Genomic DNA, 26138 nt, shown 5'->3' with positions numbered 1-26138 from the left:
TGCGCTGCTCTGGTTTTGCCAGAAGCGGCTTAGTCATGCTGGCCACTGTACGCCAGCTCCCTCAGCCAGTAAAGCGAGATGAGCACCGCAACCCCAGTCGTCAGCGACTGGACTTAACTGTCAGGGGTCCCTTTACGTTTACCTATCTGTACAACATACCTAAACTGTGATTCCCCATGAGGAAACTTTTAGATTTTTAGATTTGTTAGGAAGCTGAGAAATCTGTTATACATTTCTAATCTCCTCATAGACATTTTTTAAAAACTTATCTTTCTTAGGTTTCCTTGAAGCCATAAGTGTGCCTTAAGAATACAGCTCTGTACACACCATATACTTAAATCACGACTTCCACCAAAGAATCCTGGGAACTGTTCTTTGTTAAGTGCTGGAAATTGTAACTCTGTGAGGGGTAAACTACAGTTCCCAGAATTTTTTGGGGGGGGTGGGGGTGGAGTGTGCCTTAAATGTGGGAAGTGCATGCAGCTTGTGCCAGAAATTCTAGCCGCAGCAGCGTATTTTAAAAGCGCGCCGGGGGGGGGGGGACAGACGACAACTAGCTAGCCAACTGGAGGCCATTTTCTGAATGCCGATGGGATTGCTTTCATTTATGTCTGACATTTTGCAAACAACAAGCAAACCATCAGTAATGGTGGCACAGCAGTTATTTACAGATAATATTCATTGACACCCCCACCCCCAAAAAAGGATATTTGAGGGGCCGGTTGCTGTTGAGAGAAAAATCAAATCCATCATATTGGACTATTAATTCAGCTCATTATCTTGCAACACGCATGTGTCTGCCAGGCGAAGGTTAATAGAAAGTTTATGAAACTTGGAATGCAATTAAGTCTCTGAGGGCTGCACAGTTGGAGGCTGCGGCAGTTTCTATGGAAACCAAAGGGCTCAGGACTAGTAACAGCGGATTAACTTGAAGGCAGAGATAAGTACATGAAAAATAGCTCTCATCTACCATTTCTGTCTTAAAATGGAATGGATCAAAAAGTTGGAAACAAAGGAAAGCTGCAGTCTTGCCCATGGTTAAATGCAGCAGTATTTACAGACACAAATAGCTGAGCTGGATTACAACAACCAGCAATTTTATTTATAAATTTATTCATAAAATTTATATGCCACTTGATTGCAAGGGGGGGGACCCTCAGATCTCAACAGGTCATAATTATGAAATGCCTGCCTGGTCCATCTCAAGGAATAGTTATTTACTAACATCAATGCCCATGAAAATTAATGGATTATTTATTAGTGGTGCCCTTTCTGCATTCGTTCTCTTTTTTCACATATTACTATCCTCTGACCAAACTCCACAGCTTCCTGACATACACACATGTTCACACAGACCTTATCTTCTCCCTTTGAAAAGGAGAGTGGTTGAACTGTTTAATCTAACGATACTGTTCTGAAAAGTTTGTCAACTGGGAGCTTGTTGGCTGGGCTAGTCAATCCCGCAGCTCTGCCGGGTGACAAATGCTAAACCCAAGGCTAATGATGGTCCTTTGTGCAGAGTTACACCATGGCTCCAACAAAGAGTCGCAGTGCATGCCAATGCACTGTGGTGCTGTTCAATTAACAAGGCTACTGAGCAATTTGTTAGTAAGGTGATAATGGTTCTAAAAGTTTAACCGATTCCCTGAAGAAAAGCAAGAGCGCTCGAGCACTGAAAGTGGACAAAAGCAGGTTGAGTGGTCTTTCTTGAATGCATTTAATCTCACCAATTGCTGTTGGACTCCTATCAACCCTCTCCATTGGCCATGCTGTCTGAGGCTGATGGGAGTTGGAGTCCAACAGCATCTGAACGGCACCACAATGGCTACCTAGATTCAGCCTTAAAATGCATTTGCGTTGAATATCACTAGTTTGAATGCTGACTTCTAAGTTTGTTCCACGCTGTGTAGCACTGTGAAGAAAAATTGTCCATTGTGGCCCACTCTCCTGAAGGCCTCCTAAAGTGATGTTCTGAATGTTTCAGAAAGCATTTCAAGCTAGTTTTCTCCATTGTTCAATTTAATATTCTTTTTCTTTGATTCCAAAGCTCTGATACAATTAAACAATCTCCAAAACAAAACTTTGGAGTGAAAGGGGGCACATGAGCAGCCTCAACTCATTCAGGTGGCCAACATAGAAAATGTTACATCAAAATTTAAACAGCATATATGTAGGTTTTATATGAAAGATAAGTTATGTAATTACCCTTGTTCTAAGGCACTCAAGACGGTATCCATGGCTTTTCCTGTCCTCCATCTTTTTCTTCATAGCACTCCGTGCATCATTTTGGTGGAGAGATGTTGAGTGGCTCAAGGTCACTAAGTGAGAGCTTCATAAGCAGTTCTCTCCATTCCTTGTCCAATACTCTAATCACACTATGCTGACTCTTTGGAGCAAATGAATAATCTGAAACAATTTGCATTCCCTCTGCTCCTAGAAACTACCACAGAAAATAAAATGAACTTGCTTCAATCTCCCTTATTCATTTATATCATTGATGGACTAATTCATGTCTGTGTGGAAGGAAAGGAGGCCCTGAAAAATTAATTCCCCCTTCTTCTCATGTGCCAAAGGAAAATGGAAGCATCTGTTCCACAGTTCCTTGTGGCGCCCTAACTCAGGGAACTGTGGCTTGTTTAAACAATCCAGGATCAAACTACGGTTTCATATCCTAGCATAATGTTAACAGGGTCTATTCAGACATCCATTTGAAGTCAATGGGATTTAATCCTAATAAGTGGGACTAGAATTGAAACTTCAATCTCAGCATTCCCATGTCAAATGGGATAAATTGTTTCTAGAACACATTCTAGCTGCCTAATTCTTTAAACAATGTACTGTTTATGTATGTGTTATACATGTGGTCTAACGCGGCCACAGATCATGAATTATCTGTTCTTACATTCAGTTCTTACAGACAACTGTAACTCTACAGTATATTACACTGATGTGTGTGTGGTCTTGTTTGCTGGCAGGAGACTAGTAAACACATAGCTGGGCACTGGATGTAAACAGAGAGCATTGTCTGTGGCAGTGATGGCCAAACTTGGCTCTCCAGCTGTTTTGGGACTACAATTCCCATCATCCCTGACCACTGGTCCTGTTAGCTAGGGATGATGGGAGTTGTAGTCCCAAAACAGCTGGAGGGCCATTATGATCAGCTCAAAGATAAGTTAAATAATAGGTTACAATATCATCAAATTAATTAAGACAACGGCAGGCAGCATATTTGCTAAACAAGCCCACTGGGAAAATAACCTTCTCGGTGGCTAAATTCCTCTTCCTGGCACTTAAGTGTCGGAAACGTATAATCGAATGTCTTGATGTGGGTTACCTGTAGGAGGTTCAGTAGCGCGGTCATACTTCATTTATGTATCCCTCTGATGCCTTCAAGTTTTATATTTTTATATTGTATTGAGAAATGTTTTTCTTTCTGACTATCGGTCGAATAAAGTATTTTGATTGAAATTAATGAAATGTTTAAGATGTTTAAGATTGATAATAACATCGGTTTCCAAACAGATAAATCCAGATTGGAAACGGAAGTGTTAGATGCAAAGTTTAAAAATCTTTCAAAGATGTAGAATTTGTTGTTGGAGTGTCATACGAAGGATGAACAGGTGAAATCAGTAATGATTAAAAAGATGTGGGACACAATATTATGTTTGAAGATTGGGAGAGGTTGTGGGGAAAAGGAATTAAGTTTACTGTATATACTGTATTGAGAGAAAATATGATGAAAATGATGTACAGATGGTATCTAACATCTGTAAAACTTGCAAAAATGTATTGTACATCTGATAACAAATGTTGGAAATGTAAAGAAAAAGAAGGAACCTTTTACCACATGTGGTGGACGTGCCCCAAAGTAAAAGACTTCTGGGAAAAGATTTATAATGACCTGAAAAAAGTGTTGAAAGACACTTTTATTAAGAAACCAGAAGCCTTTTTACTGGGAATAGTAGGGGATATTACATTCTTTTTGTATGCCACAACTGCTGCGAGGCTACTACTTGCTAAGAATTGAAAGAGTCAAGATTTACCATCTATAGATGACTGGCAAATGAAGATGATAGACTTTATGGAACTTGCAGAACTGACTGAAAGACTTCGTGACCAGGAAGAAGGGGAGGTGGAAGAAGATTGGAAGAAATTTAAGTTATATTTTAAAAATTATTGCAATATTTAATACCCCTTAGGGAAGTGGAAGGAGGCTATCGGTGTAAATGTAGGAAATAGGTATAACTTCTAGAATAAATTTTAGATTTAAGTTTTGATCTTTAGAACTGCCAAAGATGATTTGATATGAAATTCAGATGGGGGGAATTGGGGGAAGTCAGATATCGCTGTTTAAGAGAAATTATGATTTTATAAGAAGTATACATGTTTGTTTGTTTTTTCTTGTTTATATGTTTGTTTTTTCTTGTAAAACGTATAAAAATGATTTTTAAAAAAACAGCTGGAGGGCCAAGTTTGGCCATCACTGGTCTATGGGCTTTGGCTTTGTACCCAGATCCTCCACCTATTCCGAAATGTTGGGTACCCTGGTGAAGGCAAAAGGGTTTCCCTTGTGAATTCAGATGTAGAAGAAATTCACATGGAAGGAGGGGTTCTTACATATATCCTGGGCACAGGCCAAGCAAATTTAGAGTGAACAAATGCAATTACAATCATAGAATTGTAGAGTTGGGAGGGAACCCAAGGACCATCTTGTCCAACCTCCTGCAATGCAGGAATATCTGCCAAAGCATCCATAGAAGATGGCCATCTTTTAACCTCTGCTTAAAAACCTCCAAGGAAGGAGAGTCCACAACCTCCCGAGGGAGACCATTCCACTTTCAAACAGCTCTTGCTATCTGAAACATTCCGAGAATTCCAAGGAAATGAAGTATAACAAATCTCTCTCTCTCTCATACACACACACACTATTCCAAACTGTGTACAGTGGTACCTTGGATTAAGAACTTAATTAGTTCTGGAGGTCTGTTCTTAACCTGAAACTGTTCTTAACCTGAGGTACCACTTTAGCTAATGGGACCTTCCGTTGCTGCCGCCGCACTGCCGCCGCTGTGCAATTTCTGTTCTCATCCTGAAGGAAAGTTCTTAACCCGAGGTACTATTTCTGGGTGAGTGGCATCTGTAACTTGAAGCGTCTGTAACCCAAGTTACCACTGTACAAGAACTGTGTGTGTGTAGACAGAGGAATGCTTTTCAGCATTGAGTGGAGGGGTCTTTTTAAGAAATGTTAATTCTTTTGCCCTTTTGGAATATTTTGCAAATAGAGATTATCCTTGTAATGTGCTTTGAAATTTCTCTGCTTTGGCTTAATCTTATCTCCTCCAGCAAGTCACTCCAGAGTCAATGGCCTTCCTCCAAACAAAACAAAACAAAACAAAAAGTATTTCAGGTTGCAACACACTTCAACTTAACAGTTAATTTGCCTTAGAAGCAGCTATCTCAGTGGTACATAATGAAGAGACTACTTTTGATCTTAGGCTAGTCTTGAAGCTAAAAGAACGAAATTTGCTAAAGGAGATAAAAGAGAGGGGAATGTACTCTTGCGTTGCCTTAGCAACCAGAAGACGCTTAGGTTCTTTCTCCGATATCTGACAAAATGACTGTTGTGGCTTTCAGTCTGGGTCAGCAACATCAGAAGGGCTTCACAAGTGGAACTATTAGCAATATCTGTTACATATTCATTTTTTAAACATATCGCAGAATTCACGGTAAATAACTACATAAATACATCCTATTGCAGTGCTTACTAGATTGCCGGAGCCCTGTGGTTCCTGATTAGGCATTCCACAAACGGCAGAGAAGTTTCCCTTCAAAACAGCTTGCTTACCCATTACTGGTCTCTTCTAATGGACATCTGTGGCAGAGTGCTAGGTGGGGTCACTTCGTGCAGGAAAATGATGAGGCCCAAAGGGGCCTGGTCAGTGACCCACATGTCCTGAGTGTACATGCTGGCTTTGCTATGTGCAAGGATTCCACAGCAGATGCTCAGGGCCTCCTTAGGTATTGAAGAGGGTATATGGCATGTGGAAGAACTGTACAGTGGTACCTCAGGTTAAGTACTTAATTGGTTCCATAAGTCCGTACTTAACCTGAAGCGTACTTAACCTGAAGTGAACTTTCCCATTGAAAGTAATGGAAAGTGGATTAATCCATTCCAGACGGGTCCGCAGAGTACTTAACTTGAAAGTACTCAACCTGAAGCATACTTAACCCAAGGTATGACTGTAGAAGGAAAATGCAGGCACTGATCCCTTCAGCTGGGAGGAGACACTTCCTCCACCAAGGTATGGAGATATATATATATATATGAGTGTAGTTCTATATTTCCATCAAAACTGGGCACATGTACACACACAGGCTACATATACGATTATGCAGTTCACCAATATGAACTAACAACAGAGGTTCATTCAAGATGATGTGAGCCAATATTTTTCAGGAGAGAGTTTTCTGAGAAAATTATTGTTTGCCCTCACCCAAACTCCTGGTGAATTCTACCTCTCCCAGAGAATATTTACACACACACACACTTACACAGTCCACAAATATTTCAGCCCATATTATTCATTTTTATTTATAATATCTATGTGCCAGTTAATGAGTGACGTTTCTAAACAGCTCACATGAAACAGTAAGATCCTTAAAAGATCTATATTACAACAGTTAACCAAAATACAAAAAAAACATATCAATAAAAGCAAATAATACATCAGTAAAATGGAGCAGTGCAATGAAGCTTACAGGCCAGAGAAAGCCTGCATAAATTGATGGGTCTTCAGAAGGTACTGCTACCACATGAACATCACATGGTTTATGTTCCAGAGAGTGGTGCCACTACTGAAAAGGCCTGCTTGCAAGATGCTATAAAATTGCATCCCGTCATTTTTCGTATCAGAAAGGCCCCATTAGAAGATCAGAGAGACCAACCAGAGGTATATTGTAAAGGGGTTGGTGGGCTGCTAGGTATCTGCCCACAAGCTGTTATTTATCTGTACCACTGAGACTGAAGTCACCTGAGAAAGACTTGTGCCACTGGCTTTGTGTGGGAGGCTGCAGTATCCACACACATAAAACAGCCTCATGGGACCAAGCCAAGTGGAACCAGTGTGTGTTTGTACCTAGATGTTACAAAATACAGAGCTGCTACTGCCAAAAAGAGCAGCCCCATGCCAAGTTCTTCCTCCTCCCCTGCCCCGCTCTATAACATCTGCTCCCATTTACCACATGTCCCGATTTCTACAGGACTATCAGGGGCAGAGAAACACTCAAACCAACAACATCCAGAATGAGGCAGGCCAAATCCCAAAGAGAGGAAGAGGAAAACTCAGCCGGGGGGTGGGGTGCTGTTGGTTTTTTGGTGGTTGTTGATTTATTTTATTTATTTATTTTGCAATGTCTAGTACTGCTCTATGCAAAGGCAGCACCTGTAAATGTAAGATCAAATAACAGGGACTTTACTGACATGGATTTCGTGTTGAGGGATGTGAAGGTCAGACTTGAAGCAGAAATAATGATTATAAAAAAGCGGCTGAATTCAGAAAATATTCCCTTTGCTCGATGGAGTTGGCAGACTCCTTGTTATATTTCCTAAGAGAAATATGCAAATATTAACTGTGTTGATAAAAGAATTTGTGCAGTAGTTACAGCAGCAGCAAAATAGAATATATTGTTATTTTTAGAAGGTTCCACTCAACCTGACCAGTGAAAAGGATTCTAAGTCAAAGCTATTCATTTTGTTCCCAGAGATTGGCAGTGCGGGAGGGGAAGGGAGAAATTAATTTTGACTGCCTCCATATCTGGCTTCTTGCATTCTTCCAAATACGGCTCCGTATTTTGGAACAAGAAAAGAGTGTGTGCGTGTCTGCAGGGGGAGCCTAACGGAATCTGGCACCCGGGGTATAAAATTAACATGACACCCACTGGATAAATAAACAGGTGTGTGTGTGTGTGTGTGTGTGTGTGTGTGTGTGTGTGTGTGTGTGTGAAATCAGTTAGGAGAAAAGAGAATCCATTTAAAACAGTAGAAGATGGAAGGGAAAGGTGGTGTGGACAGGCATGGTTCAGCTGTGCTGACCTTTCGCTGTCAGAATCCGATCCACACCAACTGCAGCCTCTATTCTAGGAGCAAGAGGAGAAGCCCCAGCAGAAAATAGGAGGGACCACAGCTTGCAGGTTTCTAGTTCAATGGCTGGCCTCTCCCATTAAATGGAGACAGTTTCCACCAGAGGCAAAGCTTCTGCCTGTGTTGGGCAGATTTGAAGTCAATAGGGTGGCGGAAAAGCCTGACCCTGTGGGAGGCAGCTTGTATCTTCTGTTGGGAAGCACAAAGTAGGAGTGGGGGTGGATGAAGGGAATCTTTGGAAAAATGGGAATGGGTTGAAGGAAAGAAGTGGGAGGGAGGGAGAGGTAAGCAAGTGAAAAGCAATGGGGTAGAAAACAGCTCTGGAAATGACTCAGAGTTTGACATTTGCTGGCCCAGCCCACAGCCGTCACCCAAGGTTTCTTGGAGGGGTGCTGACCAGTAGCAAAATGTGCCTGCAATGTGTCATTCTCTGCAGAGCTCTGTCTCCAGACACTTAAGCATGCACATGTGAGAAACTGCACTCAAGTTCCCCTTTCTCACATACTCAAGAGCACTTAATTCCTAGGTGCTTTCAGAACACCGAGAAATAAAGACAACGGGGATATAATGACATCTCTTGCAGAGTCACAGTGGAAATTCACCCGAGCTTTGTTTGCTTCTCTTTGTGAAACAATTTTCCTAAACTCCGAAGGTATTATCAGTGGAAACTATTCCAATTGTGCATCGTTCTAGATGGCTGGAGAGATTTTGTGGAGGGGAGTAGAAATGTTACTGCCTATTGCTTTGGATTAGCACAGAACCTAGAGTAATTTGTCCTCTTGGAACAAACGAGAGACAGATGGCAAACAACAGCATCTAGAGAGAGAGAATCACACTACAGCCTACAGCATTAGCCTTCCAGAAACAAGGGGGAAAGTGCAGCTAGTAACATTTAACTGACAGAGCATGGCAGTAACCATCCTATAACCAAAAACATGTCAGGGATTTGACAGTCATCCCCAAAGAGTTTTCAAAGGGATGGGGCAAGATTTATCAACATCCAAAGGCCCAGCCTTGAATCCATCCTTCAGAAAAAAAGGGGAAGAGCCGTTTGTTGTGATACACATACATACCCACCCACCCCTCAATAGCTATAGTAATATTATCAACAGAGGTCAGACACTTTTGTTAGCAATAGGATTTGTGCGTTTGGCATGATACTGCCTATGCACATTTAACTGTTTGTTTTAAAAGTCATTTCACGTGTCAAATCAATGAGTGGGCCAAAGTTATAGATGCTACTAAGGAATAATCACATATAGTTGGAAATAGGAGGTAGAGTAGGAACTGATTCACCCCCTATTTTGATTGCAACTAGTCCTCCCCATCCCTAGGGGCTGATAGGGGCAGTGGCAAAGCTCTCCGGAATGCCTCCCTCTCAGCAAGAGGGAGGCATTCTGGAAGTCCTTGTGGAGTTTGCCAGGCTCTTCCTGCCCAGTGGTGAGGCTTCGAAAAGGCCTTTCCTTGAGAGGAAGCCCTTGCAGAGTCTTACAGCTCCCCCATTACAGGAGCTACGGAGGGGCATTTAGCTCATGTTCCTAATGCTTCATTGTCTGAATGTTCTTTGCATTTCAGTGTTTTCATTAAGGATATAAATTTGCACACCTATGTACCCAAGCATCTGATTATCCAAACATTTCCCTTGACTTGTTATAAATCAGTCATGATGACATTGCTGTACATGTGAACAGAAGAAGGGGCAAACTGTAAAAAAAAAAAGACCTTGAAAACTGTGAATCAGAATCCAGCCAGTTGCCACCAAGTGGAACAGTGAGATTCAAAAACGCAATACTGACACCAAGTGGAGGGAAGGGGCCAGCCAGTCTGAGGTTGCTTGTCGCATACATTATGGATGATGGATTTCCTCTGTCTGTTGTGTCGGCCCTTGGGACAGTGGGGCAGGGGAGAGAATCTGTGGGGAAAGCGTACAAATGATTGGAATGGGATGGTGAGGCGGAAATAAGAGGGAAAGTGGGGAGATGGAGCAGAGTGATGTTACGTTGAAAACTTTTAATAACCTATTCTTTATAATAGATATATAATTGTGCAAGAGAGATCAAAGGGTCATTTTCAACCCCTAGTTACAGGTAGGTAGCCGTGTTGGTCTGCCCTAGTCGAAACAAAATAAAAAAAATTCCTTAGAGACCAACTAAGTTTGTTATTGGAATGAGCTTTCATGTGCATGCACACTTCTGAAGGTATCTGAAGAAGTGTGCATGCACACAAAAGCTCATTCCAATAACAAACTTAGTTGGTCTCTAAGGTGCTACTGGAAATAATTTTTTCCCCACCCCCCTTCACCATATATTAGCAGCATATATGTCCTCTGTCATTAACCCCCAGAATCGAAACTGCATTGCAGCTGAGTTCACACAAACAGCTTATCAAATGGTAAAACTGTCTCTTGACTGTACCTCTTATACAGGTAAAGGACTCTATGTTTGAATGGCCGCTTCTCCTAAAAACATCTTTACACCTAGAAAATCAGCTTGTCAATAAAAAGACAAGGCTGGAACCCTTTCCCCTAGTTTTTAAAAGCTTTCCCCCACCACACAATATATAGTTTTTCATTTTGACTGATTATGTAATTACAACATAATATACATCATTCCACTATTAAACCAGATATATCATAGTTATAAAGTGCACTGTATTTAAGATTCTTACATGAAACTAGACCCCAAAAAAAGATTTGAACTCACTTGCCCTGGGACAATTTATTAGCGCCTTCAGCTTAAACAACATTCTCTTTAAAGTTGATTATTTGTATTCTTTGGCAGGGGAAATTATCAAGCTTCTCACCTGCACTCGCTGTGCTACTGATTAAGCAAGCATTGACCATGGGGTGACTTCACAATGAAGTTGAGAGAAATACATACCTAGGAGTTAATGAGAAATTATCTGTTGACGCAGTCGCCCTTAATAGCTCCTTACCTGAGGGTCACCTGCCTCTGTCAGTGAGAAATGAGTGTCAGGGCAGTCCGCAAATAGTTCCTCATGGTGCTGAAGAAAATGTAGGAGAATGGCATTGCATACGGTTTGTTTTTCAGGAGCCGAGGGGCTGCAAGGTATTCTGAAAAGGAAAAAAGAAAATGGAATGCCATCAGTTTAATGGTCCTCATAGTCTAGCTCTATGAATCATCAACCACCCAGTCTGGTGGTCATTAGAAAGGAACTTACAGAACATAAATGTTTTAAGTGCTTGCCACTATGTTTTATAAAAGGAGGAAATGAAAAGATAAATGTGCATTTATCACACACACTTGTGTGAGAACAGTGGCAATTTTTGCTGAACTTGGCATAAGGAGAGGGAGAGAAAAAGAAAGAAGCTTTTTCTGCGCTTGTTAACAAGTCAATACATATTTGATGTGGCATACTTCTAACCTGAATTATTGTTAGGAATTGTGCTTGCTATCCTGCTTTGGCAATAGTTATTTCTATGTATAATAAAACTGTTATTAAAATATCTGGATAAAATCTGGTAACTCCATGCTAAAGTCATCCGAATGTTGCAAGAAACTAAAGATCACAGCATGCACACAGCGTGTGCATTATATATAACATGGCCAATGATGTTCTCTAATGGAAAATGCAAATGTTGTGGTGGTGGGGAAGAGATTCATTCATTTTTAATGATACTGTAAACAGTAAGTTTCTGTTTAATCCAGACATTAAAAATATTTGGGTGTTTGGTCCTGCTGTTAATTCAATAAAGCTATTATTGGTGTAATTATGAAGGCTATGTAAGTTATGGTACATCAAAAGAGGGTTGTAAAATGGTGGCATACTTCATAGTCTAATGCTGTGCATCCTCTCAGGCCCATATAAATTCTGAAGCTGAATATTAAATTGTCACTCACTGTAATTAAGTGATAATTTAATGCAGTCAAGGCCCCCAGCAGACAGGCTGGGAGAGCGGATAGCCACAGAGGGGAAAATGTCAAGGAATAATAATACTAATAATAATTTATTATTTATACCCCACCTATCTGGCTGGGTTTCCCCAGCCACTCTGGGCGGCCACTTTCAAAGTACAGTAGATGCAGTTTGGTAACTCTGATTTTAGTTGGACCAAGGTCTCCTCCATGTGTGTTTCTTCTTTAATTTTCTATTTTGCAGGTGTACTCTGCAGCATGTCATTGGACTGCAACAGTGGTGGTGGACTGCACCAGCCACACATAATTTCTACTTTGTAAGTTGTTCCGCAATGCTCCCCCAATATACGGCCATTTAGAGGGACATTCTTGCACTATAGCATGACAATTGCGGGATAAAATAAATAAATAAACCAGAACATTTGTGGTATGGAAAGTTACAGGATTTCAGTTAGAAGTTATGGGACATGCACTGATGCATGGAAACTAAAGCAGTACATATGCCCTAAAACTTCTGCAAGCAAAAACAGTAATTAAAGCAGAATTGTGCATAGCAGCCCTGATGAACACACATCATCATGAATGCACAATAAAAAGGACATCTGGAGGAGCTCCAAGACTGAACATGGCGAACAAACTGCCATGAAAAAATAATTCTGCCATTACTTACAAACTTATAAGGCACATGGAAATTAAGAGGACACTTGCATTTTAAGTCAGTTTAAGCATGTTACCCTCGGGACCAGCATACACAACCAGCAAAAACATTTGCGTAAACCAGGCATCCCCAAACTGCGGCCCTCCAGATGTTTTGGCCTACAACTCCCATGATCCCTAGCTATCCCACTTCAGGCAGTGAAATAAGTTTGAAAGCTCCCTTGTGGGAACAACTCCCTGTAAATGGAAAATCAGTATCTCAACTAGGCTAGAATCCTTCTCTCTTGCATGCATTTCTAGACATAACATATCTAAGAAAGGTTGAGGGCTTCTTAGAGGGAACATCCAAGCCCTGGCCTGGAGACTAAAGGAATGTAGCCAGGAAAGTTATATCACAGGAAAAGGGAACTTACACATTATACAGCAATCATAACAACATCTTACCGGAAAAGGGCGGGGCCAAAAACAATTGCGAGGTTCTCCATTGTCATGTGATTCACATCGCTATATGCTGCCACTTTGACCAGAAATCTAATAAGGAAATGGAAAAGGCTATAGTGGGCTTTCGGTAGGCTGCTTAATAGCCTTTTTAGACATCTTGTGCATTCTGCCATGTAGTTTTTATTATCTGTGAAGAATTAAATGTTAATCATTAACTAAGGTTAGCATAAGTTGTAGTTATTATTGATAGTGTTTCATACTTACTGAGTATCAAGCATGTGCAAGGTGTTTTGTACTGAGGTAAGATGGCCACTGCCTGGATGGGTGGCAGAGAAGCATTAACAGCATAAACATGAGTGACATCCTGTGCAACAATGAGGTGTATGAGCATCACATGCTCTTGAAATTCTCCCCATGGGAGAGACATGTAAGTTCCCGTTTTGCAGAAAGTGCAAGGTGCACAAACCACCTCGGCTTCCACTATTGCAGCTTCTTTGTAACACGCAAACCCAACTCTATGTTACACCGACAAAACTGAGAAAGGACAAATGTTTGTGATCAATGATCATGAATAGCAGGAATGGACACAGAGACAGTCAGTGGGTAGGAGAGAAACAAATGATGGCCAATCTGTGGGATGCAAAGGGTTAAATGCAGTCAAGTCACAACAATCCCTAGATAGTCCACTTGGAGGACTGAGGAGGAACACATGACTAAGCCTAGTTTCCTGTTCCTCCACATGCTAATTAGATGGGAAAGGCGGTAGATAAATTCAGAAGCCAGAAGCCATTTCCCTCTCTTGGACTCTTACTCTTACTCATGGACTCTTGGACCACTTCACTTCAAGGACTCAACATCTAGTGAGGTTACTCTCTCTCAAGGCCTCCAGCCTAGAGAGAGATGAGATGGAGTCTCACTTCTTATAAGTGAACTTCACATGTATATATCACCTTTACCTAAACAAATCTACCTCTTGAGTATGCTGTATCTTAGGAAAATTGTAAGTAAACATCTTTCATACTTTTAAGAACATTGTGTCGTGTCTTTTCTTTTAAGAGGGATAAAGGGGAAAATACCAGGAAAATACACTTTATTTTACAGGCTTAAATCAAGCCTGCGCAAACGCTTTTCTGCTGTGCATTTTGCAAAAGGGGAATGTTTTTACTCTGCTAAAGTTTGGTGCTTGCTAGCACAAGCGGGGAGAGGACATATTAAACAATATCTCCTCATCCACATCCCTGAACATTCCCACACAATCTGCACCATAGCTGCCAAGTACCCCGTTTTCCCCAGGAAACCCCCGTTTTTACTTATCTTTTCCCGGTGGTCCCCCGTATCACTTCGTCTCCTGTTTTTCTCCGTTATTTTCTCCTGCCGGCGGCCATTTTTTTTCTTTCCAATTTGCCCTTCTATGGACACAAAAAATGGCCACCGCCGGCTTCAAAATTCGCATCTACGCATGTCCGGAAGTGCATAGAAGCGACTTCCGGTGTCGGCAGCGACCATTTTTTGTGCCCATAGATGGGCGGAGCGACACCGGAAGTTGCGTCGACGCACTTCCTGACATGCGTACAAGCGACTTTCGAAGCCGGCAGCGGCCATTTTTGGTGCCCATAGAAGGGCAAAGCGACACCGGAAGTTACGTCAACGCAACTTCCGGTGTCACACGGCTGCCGGTCCCGGATTCTGCAGTCCGGGACTTGGAAGGTAAGATCTGCACATACAGAGTGGGCTTCTGGGACTTGCACCACTTCAAACTGCTGGTGGGAGATGCTCCCCTATTTGTTGGGGGGAGGAGTCCTCAGAATGGAGAAATCTAGAACCCTCCTTCTTGACATCACCACACAGGGAGAGAGGGTTGGAGGTTTTCTGTTTTGTTTGGGGCTTTTTTAACCTAGGAAAGCATGTAAACATGCAATCCTCACTTGCAGTCTGAACTAGGTTCCAGGAAGTTGCATGATTTCTCTGCATAAGTAGATCAGCCCCAAACTGGTGTTAGGAAATACCAAAAAGATTTTGCTAAATGAAGTTTGTCTTGAGGGTTATTGGAAAAGAGGAATGTGGTCTGATGAGCAGAGATGGAAAAACCTTTCCAGGCGTATGTAGTGATTTAGCTGAAAGCACAGGGATGAGAGCAGAACAACCTGCAGTTAATTAACATGTGAGTTTGAGAGGCATGGAAGAAGTGAAAAGGGTAAGAAGGGGGAACACAAGAGGATATAGATAAAGAATTTTAAAGCTTGATGAAGAGGCTGACAGCAAGTCAGTGTACACAAATTGATGCCAATGGCCACAAACCATTATAGAACAGAACAGAACAGAACAGAATAGAATATTCTGCAATCTTGAGCAGATCCACGTAGTGTTCATCATTCTCTGAGTTTGTTCAGCACCTCTTATGCCCAAGGTCAAACGCCTTCATTCATGTTTGACGTTTGTCATGTTTGACAGACTGGCTTCTAATTACAGAATAGACCAAAATATATGTATCATCCATTTCAACCCTCTCCCTGATCAAGAACCTTTGCACGTGTATCTTTCCAAGATGTGGCAACACGCTCACTTGAACAAAAATATGTACTTGTTTTACCTTCAAAAGTAGCTAAAATATTGGCGCACAGGTTGTCAGGGAGAACAGCAACTGGGAGCTCATTCAGGAAGAGTTTAAGTAGGCTGGCAATAGAATTGACATCTCCTTCGTTAACAAGATCCACCTCTTCTCCTTGGTCATACTTCTGCTTCAGCGCTTTGATTTTGGTCACTGAGCCACTGATCCGAAATAGGCCTTTGTGATTCAGACCTATTGAAATAGGCAACATCCTATAGTAACAGCAAATTTATTTTCATACTAACATCCATGCAGAAGGAGGGGGTTGTGGGAACACTAGGATTTGAAAAAATACCAAAAAAGTAGGGGGGGGGGGAACACCTGCTTCCTCACATACTATCTCAGATGCATGACTGTATCTCTAAATTTGTTCATCTATGGTAAGAATGGTTTCTGGGTATGCTTTTGTCATGGCAACAAAACTAAACAACCTGGTAGTTAATCAGCATAGTTAATCTTTGTAAGCAAGAAAACATTTTCTTTAAGTAATATGAGAAGTACATGGCACTAAAACACTTTATCATTTCAGTGTCTTAACATTATGAATATTAGTGAATAAATGCACAATCCAGATATGTCAAAATCAATGGGAGGCCAGGTGTCAGTTCTAATATGGTACTTCGCTCTGTACCTAACAAATTTGCATAACTATTCCTTCAGGTTACCTACATGAAAATCATTTGTTGCTATTCTTAACTTCTGCTTTATTATTTTACAAGTGCTTATTTGCAAAGAATATATGGTATGGCTAGAGGTAAGGCAGATGTCTGTTACCAAGAACATATTTTGTGTTCTCTCTCACCCACTCACCCCAAAAAATGGGTTGAAACAAAAATTCTCAGAAGACATTCTTATTGGGAAATTTTCTGAGATTTCTCTCATATCCCTAGGAAAAGAAGGTAACTCTGCAAAAAAAAAAAAAACTCCAAACATTTTCTTTAAAGATGTGTCAATGGTAGAGAAAAGAGTTGGGATTCACTAATGAAAGCAATTGACTTTTGTCTTTTGATTTTAATGAACCTAAGCAGAGTATGACTAATATTGGATATCACCCTCTGTTTCAGAACCCAGAAAGTGCCTTTGGGCATGCCCAGGATTGATGTCACCATAGACACTTCACCTGATGCACACATACCTTCTTAGGTCACACTGTGCATGCCCTCATCAGAAGCCTGAAGCAGAGCACAGGATCAATGATGTCATAATTGTTCTGGAGGGAGCCACAGGTCACATGAAATCCCCACTTCAAATGCTGCTTCCTAACCAGATCAGGAACCCACAGAAATTCAGTGTAGAGCTCAGCATTTTTATTGAAAGGAACAAAACCATTCTGACAAAGTTCAGCTAAAGATAATGAACTTACCAAACTCTTCTAAATATCCCACCAAGTGCTTGACAATGGGAGGAACAGGATATTGAGTTTCATCTTGGGCAGAGTAGTCAAGAGGAATGCCAAAAGTTCTCTGAGGTTGTGGTCCAACTTTATTTCTACAGTACTTAATTTCTACAGAGGATAACGATTGCTGCACAAACAGAAAGAAATGCAACACCTTCTTGAGGCCTCTTTGCACCATTGATGCAAAAGAAATTGTCTGAAAAACCAGAAGAGATCTAATGAGCTTGGAAAGCTTTTTGTGGGGATGGGGTTAAAATGTATTGTATTCATACAAAATATTGGGAGGGGGGGAATCTCAAATTGGCAATGACAATTTGGTTCTGCCAGCAGAGCAAAATCAAAGGTTCCCACTGCTCCCATTATTGCCTTTTAAAGCAACTTGAGTCAGAAAGAAGATTCCCGTCCAAATAATTCCAAACTTTGGTTTTTCTAGTTATTGGTTTGTTCTGTATACCACCAGTGTATCAAAATCCAAGTGATTAGACTAAGATTTTATCTACCATGCCAAATGTCTTGACTTCTCAAAGACATGACACAAAAAGGATTGGGAGGGATAAGGGAGGAAATGAGACAAACATTAGTTTTTAGTTGTGAGGTTCTTGCAATGACCAGTTGAAGGGACAGAGTTCAAGAAAAGGAGTAGCTAAAGGTTTCTGGTTCCTCAGCAAAACTGAGAGGGAGGATCTGCAGTTCCTTTATAGCCTGATAGAATGCCCAAATATCTTCAAAATACCCAGAAGCTGCACATAGGACTGGCAGTTTTACAGATGCCTCAACTTTACTAAGTTTTTAAATAATAATTAATAATAATAATAAACATTTTAATATTTTTATTTATTACAGGTTTTAGAAAATTGCAGCTGCATTATAAACTAAAATAGTCACAATCCATTCTTCATGATGCAGGTTTTCAGCAAAGGCTACTCTTCCTAATGTACAAAGGAACCTCTGCATAAATAATGGATTATTGGCTTTGAATATGATCTCTTCCAAGGAAGGAAGGAAGGAAATACAATTTTGACTTTTTTGTAATTTTTCCAAAAGCCACAAGTAGGAGCTATTTTAAAACAGATAAAATCACACAGATTACCTAAAAGTGAGTAGCTGAGATGTAAGTTAAATATCATGTATTAATCAACATTGGAAATCTCACCCTGAATTTAATACATCTTGATCTTTCTTATTAGCTAGTATTTATAATGTTGATAAATTGAAAACATCTATTTATATATTCCTTTCAGGCCAAAATACTCTAGTGTCATTTACATAATACTCTTCTTGCTCTACAGATCATAACAGCGGAACTGAGTAAAATTATGCCCTCTGCTGGATTGTTTACTTCTGTTGCCATGACAAAAATATGCAGAGATATAATTCCTGCTAGAAATGGACAGCCTTAAGACTGCAATCTTTTGTACCTTTACTTTGGAGTGAATCCCACTGAATTAATTGTGTTTTAAAGGTAAAGGTAAAGGGACCCCTGACCATTAGGTCCAGTCACAGACGACTCTGGGGTTGCGGCGCTCGTCTCGCTTTACTGGCCGAGGGAGCCGGAGTACAGCTTCCGGGTCATGTGGCCAGCATGACTAAGCCGCTTCTGGCAAACCAGAGCAGCGCATGGAAATGCCATTTACCTTCCCTGCTGGAGCGGTACCTATTTACCTACTTGCATTTGGGGGGGGTGCTTTTGAGCTGCTAGGTTGGCAGGAGCAGGGCCCAAGGAACAGGAGCTCACCCTGTCGCGATCGGCAAGCCCTAGGCTCTGTGGTTTACTTTAGACCACAGCGCCACCCGCAATGTTTACTCTGCTCTAAACAGAAAGAAGAGTCAAACTGTATCAGCTATGTCTGGGAAATAATAGCTGCTGGAATTCTAAATTTCATGATTTTCAAGAAAGGTCAGGCTATCAATAGCCACTAACCATGATAGCTATGTGTGAACTCCAATGCTGGAGGCAGTAAGCTTCTGAATACCAGGTTCTGGGAATCACAAGTCAGGAGAATGGCACCGTGAGAACAGAATGCTGGACTAGATGGGCCTTTGGCCTAATCTAACTAGGAAGAGGGTGAGAGCTTGGTTAAGCTTGCATTTACAGGTGAAACTATCTAATTTGGCAGTTCCCCAAACAGAGGTGATAGTCAAGAAAGTTTTACTCATGTTTTACCCACAACAATTAATTAACCTAAGTTAGGTCCATTGATTTCAATGGTCTGCTCAGAGTAAAACTTAGTTGATCACCACCCCTTGTTGACAAATACACCTGTTTTCAAGGGAGCCAGGGAAATTGCAATGTAATCTCTCCACTGAGCACTGAATAATTGCAATAAAACTTGGAACATCCATCTTTGACCATTTGCATTTGAATTATGAACACCAGCCTCAGCTCCCACATGCCATCCTAAGCCAGGTAGGGACAGAATTCACTTCAATGCAGTATTAAATATGAATCTCAACGACTGTGTTTTACTAGTTGTTGTTTTTTAGAGCAAATCATACTGAAATCAAAGGGGCTTGCTTCCAAGTAAATACGCTTGAAATCAATCAGGGTGTTGGAAAATAAAATGGAGTCAGGAGAAAAAACAAGAACACTGATTGAATTGACAGTGCAAGTTCATGATTTGTAATAAAATAAAATAAAATAAAAACAAAACAAACACCTCTGAAGTCTCCTTCAAATATTCAGGAATGCATTTCTGATTCTGGCAGTCTCTGCATTTAAAAAAAAAAATCTTCAGAGATAAAATAAAGACCTATTTTGCTTTTTCAGATGTAGTCACAAATTAGAAACAATTAGCTAGTAACATTCCACTTACACAGATCGAAATGGAGGCACCTGTTCCCATGCTAAGCCTGATCAATCAAGTTCCACTGTGCCGAATGTCAGAAGATACAAATGTCATGTTCCTTGGTCAATCCATGTCATCTTCATCTTCTCAGCAACTCTGCATGCAACCATTCAGTACATTAGAATAAATGTATCATTACATGCAGATTCTTACTTTAGTCTGATCTAGATGAAATAATCTAGTTTATTTTTCCTCCTCTAACAATAATTTTTACTCTGTCAGCTCTGTAGCTACAAAAAGTTACTGAGGTGTCATAGCCAGTGGTGTTACCATAGTGCCTAACACACACGCACACGCACACACAAAACAGCACAGAATAACTTCCGACATGCTCACAGCCTGCTTGACATTCAGCTTATGCATTCCACGGGGAAGTAACTAGCAGAGCTGCCGATTATTCCTTCCTGCCAACCCAGACCACTTCTTACCCAGGAGATACCATTGCTTACAGATGAAAACTAGAGAGTCATAGCGTTCAGAATAGTGTGCCGAATTGTGAGTATCCCACCTTTCTTCTTGGTAATATTCTAGCTCTTATTCAGAGGGGGTGGGACTGTAAAAGTGAATAGGCAATATCTGGTGAAATACTGGAAGCCAAAGACTGGCTTGGTGTGATTTCCAGTAGCCAGGATTTATCATTTCTGTGCCCTGAATTCTCCTCACCATGGTTAGTGGAAGCAGACTAAATTATGCAAATAGAAAAATATACAAACACATGCTTTATTGTGTGTCATTTATGTTGTTTGCAGAATTCAGGTGTGAATGTGGTTCTGTGCGGAAAATATTGTTCTATGCTATGGCTTGCAGAAAATATTTTTAAAATGGGACAACTAATGCACACTTGCACTACATGCTTGATTTATACAGGTTGCTTTTTCTGGTGCAGAACTTTTGTCACAGAATCTGGATTTTCATAAGTTAAGACTTTTAAAGCTATGAGGTCGCCACCATTCCACTCCCCGGACCAGGGGTTTCCAATCCAGTGACTGCAGGTTCACATGTGCACACAAAGGCCCTCCCTGACGCCATTGGAGTCCCTTTGCCCCACTGAAATCAGGCTTGAAAGAAGAATTCTGTTGTAGCCAACGTCACAGGTTGTGGTGTGTGCGTGGGGCCCATGACATTTCTTAAATTTCCAGAAGTGCCCACAGAAAGAAAAGATTGGCAACATCTAGTCCAGATAGGAGCCTGGATGCCAGAAATATATTTTCCCATAGAACCTCAATCTCTCACAAATCTTTTCTCAACACTGATACCACCTAACAGGAAGGGCTTAATAGCCGAGGCGTGTGCATTTTGACACGGCTGCACGGTGCATACAGAACTCATAAAAGAGATGTAATCATAAAAGAGATGCTATCCTCACCCTTTTATCCGTGTTTCTAGAGGGGATTATTATAAGGTTGAGGAGACCACCTGCTGGGACTTTGCCAGCACAGAGGGAACTGGAAGCTATCACTGGTAGCTCTCCTACCAGCTGTGAAATAGTTCTGTGTTTGGTGATGTGGGAAAAAGCCACTCCACCTCAGTGGTGTGAGCGTTAGGGTTTGGGACACAGCAGTCCATCTGTCACTCTGCCATGGTTTAAGATTGCTTTGTCCAGTGTTAAACCTCCTTTAGAAAATCAGTTTTTGTTTCCTCTAAAAGTGAACACGTAAAACATACACAGCGGCTAGTATCCAAACAACTGCACTATTAGTTCCACAGGCCCAAGACAGTATCTGGCCTGTGTTTGTTGAGAAGCAGCCCTTCATACCACATGGCAATCTGAGGCTTTCCAGAGGGTTTACAGCAGTGCTGCTCAAATGGGGGCCTTGAGCCACTTCCAGTGAGGCCTCAGTGCCCCGCAGCCTTTTGGTTGGAGCAAAGGAAGCGCTGGCAACCTCTTGCATGTTGAGCTAAGGTGGTTGGCAGAAAAGCTAAGTTTAGAAGAGGAAAGGAAGGTCTGCCCTCCAACTGAGGGGAGAGGGGGCCAGATGAGAGGCTGAAGGAAATGAGAAGAACGGTTTTGGTTTCTCTCTCTCTCTCTCTCTCTCTCTCTCTGTGTGTGTGTGTGTGTTTAGTAACTGCAGCAGCCATATGGCCTTGAAATATCTACATTGGCTCCCAGTACGTTTCCGAGCACAATTCAAAGTGTTGTTGCTGACCTTTAAAGCCCTAAAGGGCCTCGGTCCAGTATACCTGAAGGAGCGTCTCCACCCCCATCGTTCTGCCCGGACACTGAGGTCCAGTACCGAGGGCCTTCTGGCGGTTCCCACGTTGCGAGAAGCCAAGTTGCAGGGAACGAGGCAGAGGGCCTTCTCGGTGGTGGCGCCCGCCCTGTGGAACGCCCTCCCATCAGATGTCAAAGAGAAAAACAGCTACCAGATTCTTAGAAGACATCTGAAGGCAGCCCTGTTTAGGGAGGCTTTTAATGTTTAGATTGCTGTATTGCCAGATGGGTGGGGTTTAAATAATAAATTGTTGTTGTTTTATTTAATAAACAATCAAACAAACTTGGAATAGAAATGAAGAGTATAAGAGAGGAATGCAATTATGGAAGCAGAAAGTGAATACAAAAGGGCTGGGGGGGGGGAGGCGGGGGATAAGGTAGAAGCCGAGTTTCGGAAAGAACGGGAGAAGAAATCACAGATGGCCACCTCAAGAGAGATGTGGGGCCGGGAACAGAAAAAGATACAAAAAAGAAAAGCCTTTTCTTTTCGTTTAAGAGCTTATGGACTTCCAAAATCTGCCTAAAATGGGGAGGCCGAGTCACAATACCACAAGACAGGAAATCACTGGGTCAAAAAGGAGAGGGAGAACCCAAGGTGGATTAGATGTGAGGTGGATTAGATGTCAGCCGTGCTTAGTTCTGCCACCATTTCGTGACTCCTTGTGACTAAGGCAGGCCCCACCCAACAGGCCCTGGGAGTAGGAAGCCTGAGAAGCAGCCCCTACTGCCATGCACCAGAAAGAGTTTGTGCCTTACAAGGTGTGCCGAAGCTCACTGCCGATTTAAGCCTGGCAGGCCGCAATGAAGCAGGCAGGCAGCTGAAAACTTTCCTTCCAGAAGGCGGAAGAAAATTCTTCTTTGTCTTGAGAGACTCAGAATTAACTGCCTTTCATTAAAAAAAAAAAAAAACCCTCTCTGGGAGATTCCAATGTGGCTACTGATATTACCGGAGTGATGTTGCTACAGTTGATTGGAGGATTGACTTTTGACTTGTAAACAGACACCAACACCATATATTTAAAGTACTCTTACACCCTTACACCGCTTTAACAGCAAAATCTCCCCAATAATCCTGGGAATTGCTGTTTGCCAGGGGTGCTGAGAATTGTAGCTCTGTGAGGAGGGTCTTCTAACAACTCCCAGCACCCTTATGAGATGACAACTAACAACTCCCAGCATATGAGATGACCTTCAACAAGCACAAGTGGAAGATTTTCAGATAAGTGGATACCATATACAGATCATGCACACAAAAGCTCATACCAATAACAAACTTAAAGGTAAAGGAACACCTGACCATCAGGTCCAGTCGTGTCCGACTCTGGGGTTGCGGCGCTCATCTCGCTCTATAGGCCAAGGGAGCCGGCGTTTGTCTGCAGACAGCTTCCGGGTCATGTGGCCAGCATGACAAAGCTGCTTCTGGCGAACCAGAGCAGCGCACGGAAATGCCGTTTACCTTCCCGCCGGAGCGGTCCCTATTTGCACTTTGATGTGCTTTCGAACTGCTAGGTGGGCAGGAGCTGGGACCGAGCAACGGGGGCTCACCCCGTTGCAGGGATTCGAACCGCCGACCTTCTGATCAGCAAGCCCTAGACTCTGTGGTTTAACCCACATCGCAACCTGGGTCCCAATAACAAACTTAGTTGGTCTCTAAGGTGCTACTGGAAGGAATTTTTTTTATTTTGTTCAGATCTATTTGTGTTACTGAACGCTGTGTTTGCCTGGACCACCAGCTACACACACCCCTCCTGCATAAAGCTGTTGCTTTGTTTCATTGTGGTTTAGTATGACTTCCTTGACTATATTTCTTTTTGTTGTTGTCTTTTCTTAAAGTTCAATTTTTAAAAGCCCTATAATTTTTTTAAAAATCAGCACCTCAAACTAGAGTTCTCAGGATTCTTTGGGGTGGGGAGCCATGGCTGTTAGAATGGTATAAGAGTATAGTGCGCTATTCGTAAGAGAGGTAAAATAGCAAAAAAAAAAAAAATTGCAATTTCATTCACTTCTCCTTTGAGCCACAAGATGGAGATGAAGCACCAGGCGTTCCCTGAATTCTTTCTGCGCATAGTACCTGAAAACATGGCCTTCTAGGCCTCTCAGGATTCTTCCCAACCACAATCTTCGCTGGCCCTGATTCGTACCTCAAATGTGTCCTTAACTCTGATAATGCTTCTTGCTTGCCTGCATGGAAGATAGTGAGGGGTGCATGTGCTTGTGTAGAAACTAGCCTTCTGTACAAAGGCAAAAATTACATTCATGGCTCCACTCACTTTTCTGCTCACCACCGGCATGTGATCCTTGGAAGGTTGATCAGAAGGAATAGGATCCTCAGGCTGGAAAAGTTTCAGCACCCTTGTGCTATGCCAAGTCATTGCTTAGATCAGTGCAATGCAGCAGTAAAATACGGACCGACTCAACCATGATCTCCTCCCTGGGACCCAGCACACTCTTGCAGTCACATTAGAGCCATAGTTTAGCTTAGTGCAACATGTGGACCAGGCCACTGTCTTGCTTTTATGGATCCTGTGTCAGCTGTTCTGGGAGCCTTTGAGGCAGAAGAGCTGAGTGAAAACATTTTTTAAAAGAACATAGGATTTTGTCCTAAAGAATCAGACTGAAGGTTGCTCCAGTTCAGCAGTCTAATGTTTCTAGAAGCCTCCAAGCAGGACATGAGCTCAAGAGCACTCTTGGAATAATTTCTCCTCAGAATATCTACTCCAGATAATTTGTGGGTAGAATCATGGGGGAATTACTCTGAAAACACTGGAATGCAACAGGCCACAAGTCATGTGAATGCTTTGTACAGGTTGAAGCATTTCCATCCCCAAAAAAGCATTTCCATCCCAGGAAAAAAGGCTGTTTTCTAATTTCCCTAGAAAGCAGATGGCTTTAGCTGTGGAATTATTTGATGTTCGGGACCCAGTAAGCTTTTGAGGGGGTTCTAATACCAACTTATTTAAAATTTTGTAGAATACTACTTTAGAATTCTGACTTCGCAAGGATATTATATTTGATTATACTGAATTGTTTGCCCATTGTATGCTTAAGATAATGGATGGACATCATTGTGCTTATAACTACTGAATTTTAATATATTTGTAATCCTACAGGTCTGTAGCTTTCATTAGTGTGTTTATAAGTTAATGTTATATTTTATGTAAGGAAATTACGATGGTTTGGTGCAGGGCCGGATTTAGGTTTGATGAGGCCCTAAGCTACTGAAGGTAATGGGGGCCTTTGTATGTCCAGCTGTCCTTTGTCAACAGCAAATTGTCGCTGTTTTTGTGTTGAATATATGCTATATGGTAATTTATGGACCTAATACCGTGTTTCTCATATTATAAGACACGTCTTATATTTATTTTTTCCTCAAAAAAACACACTATGGCTTATTTTCAAGGGATGTCTTATTTTTTTCCTCCTCCTCCTGCCGCGGCCAGCATTGCTGCTGCGCCTATCACTATGTCTTATTTTCGGGGTATGGCTTATATTCCTTGAATGCTTAAAAATCCTGCTATGGCTTATTTTATGGGGATGCCTTAAAATATGAGAAACAGGGTAGGTATCTAAAGTCATTTGCACATAACAAATGGGAGCCTACACAACACAAAACATTGTTGTTGTATGTAGGTTTTATTTTATTTGTTTTTTATCTTATATTTTGGAAATGTACATCCAGGTTTTTTTCTTTAATTTTTTTGGGGGGCCCACAAGAGAGTGGGGCCCTAAGCTATAGCTTGTTTAGCTTATACGTAAATCCGGCAGTGGTTTGGTGTCACTTTATATACTATGATGGTCTGCTTTTAACACTTGTATGTCAGTCTTGTATTTACAACCTCTGCTCTGCTGAGTGGTGCCCTCTACTGAATAAATTGCATAAATGAAGGACCGCCTCAGTTTTTACTTCGGTTTTTTGTGTTACAAAGCAAACATCTGGGATCTCTGAACTACTTGAGATGCTGA

General features: G+C 41.6%; 1 protein-coding gene across 2 annotated transcripts; it reads right to left on the bottom strand.

Annotated features, from left to right (window-relative positions):
* Positions 1-549: 549 nt before the first annotated feature.
* LOC118096321 (protein FAM13A-like) lies at positions 550-25493 on the bottom strand. 2 transcript variants are annotated; one of them, XM_060274976.1, is made up of 7 exons: positions 24247-25493; positions 19931-20059; positions 17085-17244; positions 15704-15913; positions 13117-13300; positions 11075-11213; positions 550-10052 (listed from the first exon to the last, which is right to left on the bottom strand). In XM_060274976.1, the coding sequence occupies exons 2-7, from the start codon at positions 19958-19960 to the stop codon at positions 9987-9989; spliced, it is 789 nt and encodes a 262-aa protein (XP_060130959.1). In that variant the 5' UTR covers positions 19961-20059; positions 24247-25493; the 3' UTR covers positions 550-9986. The 2 variants fall into 2 exon arrangements, with proteins under 2 accessions (XP_060130959.1, XP_034993877.1); XM_035137986.2 differs by having other exon boundaries at positions 19931-25493.
* Between the last annotated feature and the right edge of the window lie 645 nt (positions 25494-26138).

This window comes from Zootoca vivipara, chromosome 5 (assembly GCF_963506605.1).
Source record: "Zootoca vivipara chromosome 5, rZooViv1.1, whole genome shotgun sequence".
Lineage (NCBI taxonomy): Eukaryota > Metazoa > Chordata > Lepidosauria > Squamata > Lacertidae > Zootoca > Zootoca vivipara.
This window is presented reverse-complemented; position numbering and strand designations above follow the sequence as displayed.

Excerpts from the sequence above, each read along its gene's own strand:
- LOC118096321 (XM_035137986.2), bottom strand. The coding sequence starts at position 19,960 with ATGGGAACAGGTGCCTCCATTTCGATCTGT. Across the intron at positions 13,301-15,703 it reads TATTTTAGCTACTTTTGAAG|ATAATAAAAACTACATGGCA; the intron begins GTAAAACAAGTA and ends AATTCTTCACAG. Across the intron at positions 11,214-13,116 it reads TTTGGCCCCGCCCTTTTCCG|AATACCTTGCAGCCCCTCGG; the intron begins GTAAGATGTTGT and ends TTTCCTTTTCAG.